Source organism: Oncorhynchus kisutch, linkage group LG10 (genome assembly GCF_002021735.2).
Source record: "Oncorhynchus kisutch isolate 150728-3 linkage group LG10, Okis_V2, whole genome shotgun sequence".
NCBI classification, from domain to species: Eukaryota; Metazoa; Chordata; class Actinopteri; order Salmoniformes; family Salmonidae; genus Oncorhynchus; species Oncorhynchus kisutch.
This window is the reverse complement of record NC_034183.2, coordinates 28,195,680-28,205,679: the sequence shown is the minus strand read 5'-3', so window position 1 is coordinate 28,205,679 and position 10,000 is coordinate 28,195,680. Positions and strand designations below refer to the sequence as shown.

The 10,000-nt window shown below is 44.2% G+C and overlaps 1 protein-coding gene across 1 annotated transcript in view; it reads right to left on the bottom strand.

Annotated features, from left to right (window-relative positions):
- dab1a (DAB adaptor protein 1a) overlaps nucleotides 1-10,000 on the bottom strand; it is a 44,103-nt gene that overhangs the window by 8,178 nt on the left and 25,925 nt on the right. Inside the window, exons 6-9 of the mRNA XM_031834961.1 lie at nucleotides 9,983-9,999; nucleotides 4,569-4,673; nucleotides 1,300-1,362; nucleotides 1,049-1,145 (exon numbers count right to left, since the gene is read on the bottom strand). Of these exons, the coding sequence (XP_031690821.1) occupies nucleotides 1,049-1,145; nucleotides 1,300-1,362; nucleotides 4,569-4,673; nucleotides 9,983-9,999 (282 nt within the window). The remainder of the gene's footprint in view (nucleotides 1-1,048; nucleotides 1,146-1,299; nucleotides 1,363-4,568; nucleotides 4,674-9,982; nucleotide 10,000) is intronic.

Sequence of the window (10,000 nt, the reverse complement as noted above, 5' to 3'; positions counted from 1 at the left end):
AGAGAGGAGAAGAGAGGAGAGGAAGGGAGAGGACAGAAGAAGAGAGGAGAAGAGAGGAGAGGAAGGCAGAGGACAGAAGAAGAGAGGAGGAGAGAGGGAAGAGGAAGGGAGAGGAGAGAAGAAGAGAGGAGAAGAGAGGAGAGGAAGGGAGAGGACAGAAGAAGAGAGGAGGAGAGAGGGAAGAGGAAGGGAGAGGAGAGAAGAGAAGAAGAGAGGAGAAGAGAGGAGAGAGGAAGGGAGAGGAGAGAAGAAGAGAGGAGAAGAGAGGGGAGAGGAAGGGAGAGGAGAGAAGAGAAGAAGAGAGGAGAAGAGAGGAGAGAGGAAGGGAGAGGAGAGAAGAAGGGAGGAGAAGAGAGGGGAGAGGAAGGGAGAGGAGAGAAGAAGAGAGGAGAAGAGAGGGAAGAGGAAGGGAGAGGACAGAAGAAGAGAGGGGAGAGGAAGGGAGAGGTGAGAAGAAGAGAGGAGAAGAGATGAGAGAGGAAGGGAGAGGAGAGAAGAAGAGAGGAGAAGAGAGGGAGAGGAGAGAATAAGAGAGGAGAAGAGAGTGTAGAGGAAGGGAGAGGAAAGAAGAAGAGAGGAGAAGAGAGGGGAGAGGAAGGGAGAGGAGAGAAGAAAAGAGGAGAAGAGAGGAGAGAGGAGAGAGGAGAGAGGAAGGGAGAGGAGAGAAGAAGAGAGGAAAAGAGAGGAGAGAAGAAGAGAGGAGAAGAGAGGAGAAGAAGGGAGAGGACAGAAGAAGAGAGGAGAAGAGAGGAGAGGAAGGGAGAGGAGAGAAGAAGAGAGGAGAAGAGAGGAGAGGAAGGGAGAGGACAGAAGAAGAGAGGAGAAGAGAGGAGAGGAAGGGAGAGGACAGAAGAAGAGAGGAGAAGAGAGGAGAGGAAGGCAGAGGACAGAAGAAGAGAGGAGGAGAGAGGGAAGAGGAAGGGAGAGGAGAGAAGAAGAGAGGAGAAGAGAGGAGAGGAAGGGAGAGGACAGAAGAAGAGAGGAGGAGAGAGGGAAGAGGAAGGGAGAGGAGAGAAGAAGAGAGGAGAAGAGAGGGGAGCGTTCTTACCTGAGGGTACGGAGGCAGGGTTGAAGGGGGTGAAGAGTTCGGTTGTGGGCTGCAGGCCCAGAGAGGGGTCCAGGGTGTTGGCTGGAGAGGCAGGGGTCTGAGGGAAGAGAGGAGAATGGGGCGGAACAGGTGAAAACTACTTTCCACCCTCCGGGGAGCTAAACAGACACACACACACAAAACAGTGGTCTAACTACGCCCTGATCAGATGTCGGAGTGAGCGAGGGGGGGGGGGGGGGGGGTGTACTCACCGAGGGGGAGTAGATGTCCGGGAGTGTGGAGATGTCTCCAAAGAGCTCTAATTGGTTGATATTCTGCCAATCAGAAAGAGAGTTCACACCTGTCAGACGTCAAGCTACAATAGAAAAGTCAGTGTTGCATGTCCCAACACACGTACAACACGCGTCACAAAAATACAGAACACACAACATGCCAGACGCGACCTGGTACCTACCTCTGGCGGCCACAGTGACGTCATCAAACTGCACCACAGGGTGATGATATCATGAATGAATGGAGTGATATGATTGGTGGAGGCAACATACAGTACCTACCTGATCCAAGTTACCCTGATCCACAGTATCTCTTGTCCCTTAACTTCAATCTCTCTATACATGTCTCTCTACATTTCATATCTCTATATATGTCTCTCTACATTTCATATCTCTATATATGTCTCTCTCCATTCCATATCTCTCTATACATGTCTCTCTACATTTCATATCTCTATACATGTCTCTACATTTCATATCTCTATACATGTCTCTCTACATTTCATATCTCTATTATATGTATCTTTCCATTTCATATCTCTATACATGTCTCTTTCCATTCCATATCTCTATACATGTCTCTCTACATTTCATATCTCTTTATATGTCTCTCTACATTTCATATCTCTATATATGTCTCTCTACATTTCATATCTCTATATATGTCTCTCTACATTTCATATCTCTATACATGTCTCTCTACATTTCATATCTCTATATATGTCTCTTTCCATTTCATATCTCTCTATATATGTCTCTCTACATTTCATATCTCTATATATATGTCTCTTTCCATTTCATATCTCTCTATACATGTCTCTCTACATTTCATATCTCTATATATATATATATGTCTCTTTCCATTTCATATCTCTCTATATATGTCTCTCTACATTCCATATCTCTCTATATATGTCTCTCTACATTTCATATCTCTCTATATATGTCTCTCTACATTCCATATCTCTCTATATGTCTCTTTCCATTTCATATCTCTCTATATATGTCTCTCTCCATTCCATATTTCTCTATATATGTCTCTCTCCATTTCATATCTTTCTATATATGTCTCTTTCCCATTACATTTCTCTCTAACATCACTCATCACATTCTTTCTAGCATTAATACGGTATTTAGCCCTGTGGAGCCCAGAGAAAAAAGGATACTATTTTTAGTTGTTAAAGATGTGAAGCTTTACATGGTCAGAGATTAGCATAAATCAGAGATACGGCCAATCAGAGCCATATATATAGAGCTAGATCTATCTCCAGCATTCTGCTGTTCAGGGCTCTGGGGATCATGTCTGCACAGACGCTTCTTAGAATATCTGCTTTCTGGCTCCACAAGTTAAACTGATAGGTCACACAGACCATGGCACTCTTATTATATTCTAAAGCTTATAGTGTGTGTGTTCTATCTATCAGATAATGGATCACAAAGAGCGTGTCGTTTCTAGCCATACGGCTAAATGCTGTATTTCTGCTGTTAGTGAGAGAGGAGGAGATATGTACATACTGTTACTGATAGAAAGACAACACTCACAGTACGAGGGAGATGCATTACCCTGTCTTTCTTTCAACCCTGAACTTACTGACATTTTAGTCTGAATACTGAGCTGAGTATATCCTGTGTGTTATTAATGAGCTGTGAGGAGTACTGAGCTGAGGATATCCTCTGTGTTATTAATGAGCTGTAAGGAGTAGAATAATAGCGAACTATGAAATAACACATATCGAATCATGTACTAACCAAAAGTGTTAAACAAATCAAAATATATTTTATATTTGAGATTTTTCAAAGTAGCCACCCTTTGCCTTGATGACAGCTTTGCACACTCTTGGCATTCTCCCAACCAGCTTCACCTGGAATACATTTCAATTAACAGTTGTGCCTTGTTAAAAGTACATTTGTGGAATTTCTTTCTTTCTTAATGCGTTTGAGCCAATCAGTTGTGCTGTGACAAGGTAGGGTGGTATACAGAACCTGCCCATCATTACGCACACCTGTCACCATCGTTACGCGCATCAGCGCTTCATTGGACTCACCTGGATTCCATCACTTTATTGATTGCCTCCTCTTTATCTGTCTATTCCTCAGTTTAATCCCCATGTCAGCATTAATGTCGTTCTGTTTCCCTCGTCCAGACGCTGTCCATGTTTTGTTTCATTTCTGTTATTAATAAAATAAACTCCCTGTACTTGCTTCTCGTCTCCCAGCGTCTGTCCTCACACCTCCACAGGAAAGGAAGACCCAGTTACCTCTGCTGCAGAGGATAAGTTCACTAGAGTTACTAGCCTCAGAAATTGCAGCCCAAATAAACGCTTCACAGAGTTCAAGAAAAAGACACATCTCAACATCAACTGTTTAGAGGAGACTACGTGAATCAGGCCTTCATTGTCGAAATGCCACAAAGAAACCACTACTAAAGGACATGAATAACAAGAAGAGACTTGCTTGAGCCAAGAAACACGAGCAATGGACATTAGACCGGTGGAAGTCTGTCCTTTGGTCTGAGTCCAAATTTGAGATTTTTGGTTCCAACCGCTGTGTCTTTGTGAGATGCAGAGTAGGTGAACGGATGATCTCCACATGTGTGGTTCCCAACATGAAGCATGGAGGAGGTGGTGTGAGGGTGCTTTGCTGGGGACACTGTCAGTGATTTATTTAGAATTCAAGGCACACTTAACCAGCATGGCTACCTCAGCATTCTGCAGTGATGCGCCATCCCATCTGGTTTGTGCTTAGTGGGACCATAATTTGTTTTTCAACAGACAATGACCCAACACACATCCAGTCTGTGTAAGGGCTATTTGATCAAGAAGTCAAGTGATGGAGTGCTGCATCAGATGACCTGACATCCACAATCACCCAACCTCAACCCAATCGAGATGGTTTGGGATGAGTTGGACTGCAGAGTGAAGAAAAAGCAGCCAACAAGTGCTTAGCATATGTGGGAACTCCATCGAGACGGTTGGAAAAGCATTCCAGGTGACACTGGTTGAGAGAATGCCAAGAGTGTGCAAAGCTGTCATCAAGGCAAAGGGTGGCACCTTTGAAGAATCTCAAATGTAAAATATACTTTGATTTGTTTAACACTTTTTTGGTGAGTAGGTGTGTCCAAACTTTTGACTGGTTCTGTATGGGATTACTTTCAGTTAGTGTGGGTAGATTTATTTCCACTATCATCCATATAGTTGTACATGAAGACTATAGAGTTGAGAAGGCTAGTCCTTCATAATGCACCTTACCTGTGGAGTCCATACACTGTCCATATCCATGAGATCTATCAGAGACCGTTGTTGTGGCTGTTGTTGTGGCTGTTGTTGTTGTTGGTGGTGACCATTTTGAGCATTCTGCACAGTCAAATGAGATGGAGGATGCCGGGATGAGATAGAAACACAGACACAGAAATGATGTATCACACACTCAAACAGAAACAGACATATGGAGACAGGGTGAGTTGAGGTGGAGGGATGGAGCATTACATGTAGGTACCTTTACTGTTCGCGCGCACACACACACACACACACACACACACACACACACACACACACACACACACACACACACACACACACACACACACACACACACACACACACACACACACACAGAGCTCATCACATCCGATTCCTGCTCTCTTTCCTCCATCTCGCTCTCTCTGCCCATCCCTTGCTCCTCATCACTGCGACAACCACCTATCAATTAGCGGTCTCCAAGGAAACAGTAATTAGCATGGGCATGTGTTTGCATACGATTAACGCAGCCCCCTTAATTAACGCCCACCTCCCTGATCCCCTGCTGTCTCGCTGAACACACACACACATGCACACACACACACACACACACCACACTAGACCGAATACACACACACACCACACTAGACCGAATACACACACAAACAATGCATGCATGGACACACACACACTATCCCACTTGTGCTTCATTGCCAGATGACAATAGGCTGACCTCTTTTGGGTCAGGGCCAGGGAATGATCCATGTTAAACCAACAGACTGTGTAAACTCACACAGGGTCAAGGACTCCGGAGATTAAAGTAGTCATGTGTGTGTGTGTTTACATGTGTGTGTATATGTGTGAGTGTGTTCGCGTTTGTATGTGTGTGCCTTTGTGTGTGTGTGTGTATTCGTGCGTACGTGCGCGCATGTGTTTGTATGTGCGTGCCTTTGTGTGTTTGTGTGTGAGTGTGTGTTTGTGCGTGCATGCGTGTGTGTGTGTGTGTGTTTGTATGTGCGTGCCTTCTTGTGTGTGTGTGTGTGTGTGTGTGTGTGTGTGTGTGTGTGTGTGTGTGTGTGTGTGTGTGTGTGTGTTTGTTATTGGTTCATTATTGGTTAATAGCATTGAGAGACAGAAGGTGACAGTCCAAATAACAGTGGAGCATAAGGTTTAGACAGAGGTGACAGTCTAAATAACAGTGGAGGCTTAGACAGAGGTGACAGTCTAAATAACAGTGGAGGTTTAGACAGAGGTGACAGTCTAAATAACAGTGGAGGTTTAGACAGAGGTGACAGTCTAAATAACAGTGGAGGCTTAGACAGAGGTGACAGTCTAAATAACAGTGGAGGTTTAGACAGAGGTGACAGTCTAAATAACAGTGGGGGTTTAGACAGAGGTGACAGTCTAAATAACAGTGGAGGTTTAGACAGAGGTGACAGTCTAAATAACAGTGGAGGTTTAGACAGAAGGTGACAGTCTAAATAACAGTGGAGCATAAGGTTTAGACAGAGGTGACAGTCTAAATAACAGTGGAGGCTTAGACAGAGGTGACAGTCTAAATAACAGTGGAGCATAAGGTTTAGACAGAGGTGACAGTCTAAATAACAGTGGAGGTTTAGACAGAGGTGACAGTCTAAATAACAGTGGAGGCTTAGACAGAGGTGACAGTCTAAATAACAGTGGAGGTTTAGACAGAGGTGACAGTCTAAATAACAGTGGGGGTTTAGACAGAGGTGACAGTCTAAATAACAGTGGAGGTTTAGACAGAGGTGACAGTCTAAATAACAGTGGAGGTTTAGACAGAAGGTGACAGTCTAAATAACAGTGGAGCATAAGGTTTAGACAGAGGTGACAGTCTAAATAACAGTGGAGGCTTAGACAGAGGTGACAGTCTAAATAACAGTGGAGCATAAGGTTTAGACAGAGGTGACAGTCTAAATAACAGTGGAGGTTTAGACAGAGGTGACAGTCTAAATAACAGTGGAGGTTTAGACAGAGGTGACAGTCTAAATAACAGTGGAGGTTTAGACAGAAGGTGACAGTCTAAATAACAGTGGAGGTTTAGACAGAGGTGACAGTCTAAATAACAGTGGAGGCTTAGACAGAGGTGACAGTCTAAATAACAGTGGAGGTTTAGACAGAGGTGACAGTCTAAATAACAGTGGAGGTTTAGACAGAGGTGACAGTCTAAATAACAGTGGAGGTTTGGACAGAGGTGACAGTCTAAATAACAGTGGAGATTTAGACAGAGGTGACAGTCTAAATAACAGTGGAGGTTTAGACAGAAGGTGACAGTCTAAATAACATTGGAGGTTTAGACAGAAGGTGACAGTCTAAATAACAGTGGAGGTTTAGACAGAAGGTGACAGTCTAAATAACATTGGAGCATAAGGTTTAGACAGAAGGTGACAGCCTAAATAACAGTGGGGGTTTAGACAGAGGTGACAGTCTAAATAACAGTGGAGATTTAGACAGAAGGTGACAGTCTAAATAACAGTGGAGGTTTAGACAGAAGGTGACAGTCTAAATAACATTGGAGCATAAGGTTTAGACAGAAGGTGACAGCCTAAATAACAGTGGGGGTTTAGACAGAGGTGACAGTCTAAATAACAGTGGAGGTTTAGACAGAAGGTGACAGTCTAAATAACAGTGGAGGTTTAGACAGAAGGTGACAGTCTAAATAACAGTGGAGGTTTAGACAGAAGGTGACAGTCTAAATAACAGTGGAGGTTTAGACAGAAGGTGACAGTCTAAATAAGAGTGGAGGTTTAGACAGAAGGTGACAGTCTAAATAACATTGGAGCATAAGGTTTAGACAGAAGGTGACAGCCTAAATAACAGTGGGGGTTTAGACAGAGGTGACAGTCTAAATAACAGTGGAGGTTTAGACAGAAGGTGACAGTCTAAATAACAGTGGAGGTTTAGACAGAAGGTGACAGTCTAAATAACAGTGGAGGTTTAGACAGAAGGTGACAGTCTAAATAAGAGTGGAGGTTTAGACAGAAGGTGACAGTCTAAATAAGAGTGGAGGTTTAGACAGAAGGTAACAGTCTAAATAACAGTGGAGGTTTAGACAGAAGGTGACAGTCTAAATAACAGTGGAGGTTTAGACAGAGGTGACAGTCTAAATAACAGTGGAGGTTTAGACAGATGTGACAGTCTAAATAACAGTGGAGGTTTAGACAGAGGTGACAGTCTAAATAACAGTGGAGGTTTAGACAGAGGTGACAGTCTAAATAACAGTGGAGGTTTAGACAGAAGGTGACAGTCTAAATAACAGTGGAGGTTTAGACAGAGGTGACAGTCTAAATAACAGTGGAGGTTTAGACAGATGTGACAGTCTAAATAACAGTGGAGCATAAGGTTTAGACAGAGGTGACAGTCTAAATAACAGTGGAGGTTTAGACAGAGGTGACAGTCTAAATAACAGTGGAGGTTTAGACAGAAGGTGACAGTCTAAATACTGTAACAGTGGAGCATAAGGTTTAGACAGAGTTGACAGTCTAAATAACAGTGGAGGTTTAGACAGAGGTGACAGTCTAAATAACAGTGGAGGTTTAGACAGAGGGGACAGTCTAAATACTGTAACAGTGGAGCATAAGGTTTAGACAGAGTTGACAGTCTAAATAACAGTGGAGGTTTAGACAGAGGTGACAGTCTAAATAACAGTGGAGGTTTAGACAGAGGTGACAGTCTAAATAACAGTGGAGGTTTAGACAGAAGGTGACAGTCTAAATACTGTAACAGTGGAGCATAAGGTTTAGACAGAGTTGACAGTCTAAATAACAGTGAAGGTTTAGACAGAGGCGACAGTCTAAATAACAGTGGAGGTTTAGACAGAGGCGACAGTCTAAATAACAGTGGAGGTTTAGACAGAGGCGACAGTCTAAATAACAGTGGAGGTTTAGACAGAGGCGACAGTCTAAATAACAGTGGAGGTTTAGACAGAGGTGACAGTCTAAATAACAATGGAGGTTTAGACAGAGGCGACAGTCTAAATAACAGTGGAGGTTTAGACAGAGTTGACAGTCTAAATAACAGTGGAGGTTTAGACAGAGGCGACAGTCTAAATAACAGTGGAGGTTTAGACAGAGGCGACAGTCTAAATAACAGTGGAGGTTTAGACAGAGGCGACAGTCTAAATAACAGTGGAGGTTTAGACAGAGGCGACAGTCTAAATAACAGTGGAGGTTTAGACAGAGGTGACAGTCTAAATAACAGTGGAGGTTTAGACAGAGGTGACAGTCTAAATAACAGTGGAGGTTTAGACAGAAGGTGACAGTCTAAATAACAGTGGAGGTTTAGACAGAGGCGACAGTCTAAATAACAGTGGAGGTTTAGACAGAGGTGACAGTCTAAATAACAGTGGAGGTTTAGACAGAGGCGACAGTCTAAATAACAGTGGAGGTTTAGACAGAGGTGCCCTACTGGCTATAGTACAGTATTACAACCCCTACAGATACACACAGGCCTGGTAAGCACAGATAAAAGCCATTAAGTCTCAGTGTTGTGTGGTGGTAAAGGAGAGCAGTAGGGCTGTGGGATCTCACTAGTATACATACTATAAGCCTCTTAGCACTGCTGGGATAATACAGGAACACAGGACAGAACTGACTGCCACAATCACACCGTCTGACTACGACTACACAATGTGTGTGTTCTGCAGTGTGAGCTAGGAGAGCCCAGTGGAAGTACAGGGGGAACAGTGAGCAGGGCAGATTTTGACAACGAGGCCCCCTCCCTACCGTTAGGATCTTTGGTTTTTAGACAGGTGTCAGAGATGGAGTAGCAGGCGCAGAATAGCTATGAGGTTATGAGGATGGAGTTATTAGCTGATGAAACAGAGAGATGTTTAACTACCATGTTTAATAAGATCATAAAGGAGACGGAGAGTTATGGTGCATCCTGACAACGGTCAAGGTCAACTGGAATGACGCACACCCACACACCCACACACACACACCACACACATACAGGTGTGCACATGCACATACATACACTCTCTCTCCCTCTTACCAATCTCTTCGTTCTAGTATTGTCAGTCCATGCATGTTTGTTCGTTCACCAGCAGACCACCGCCAGCCATGCATCACCAAGGCACCACACTGCATGCAATGCACACACACCCCTGCCACCACACTGCATGCAATGCACACACACCCCTGCCACCACACTGCATGCAATGCACACACACCCCTGCCACCACACTGCATGCAATGCACACACACCCCTGCCACCACACTGCATGCAACCAGCACCAAGCAAAGAGGAAATTCCACCCACTCTAATTCACATACACAGCGACTCCACCCACACTCCCACAAAGCCACAGCACAGCACAGCACAGAGCCAAAGCCACGGCACAGGATATGCACAGGCAACACCATAGCACCAAAGGGCACACAGGCACACAGAGCTGGACTCACTGGGTGTCTCTTGGGGAC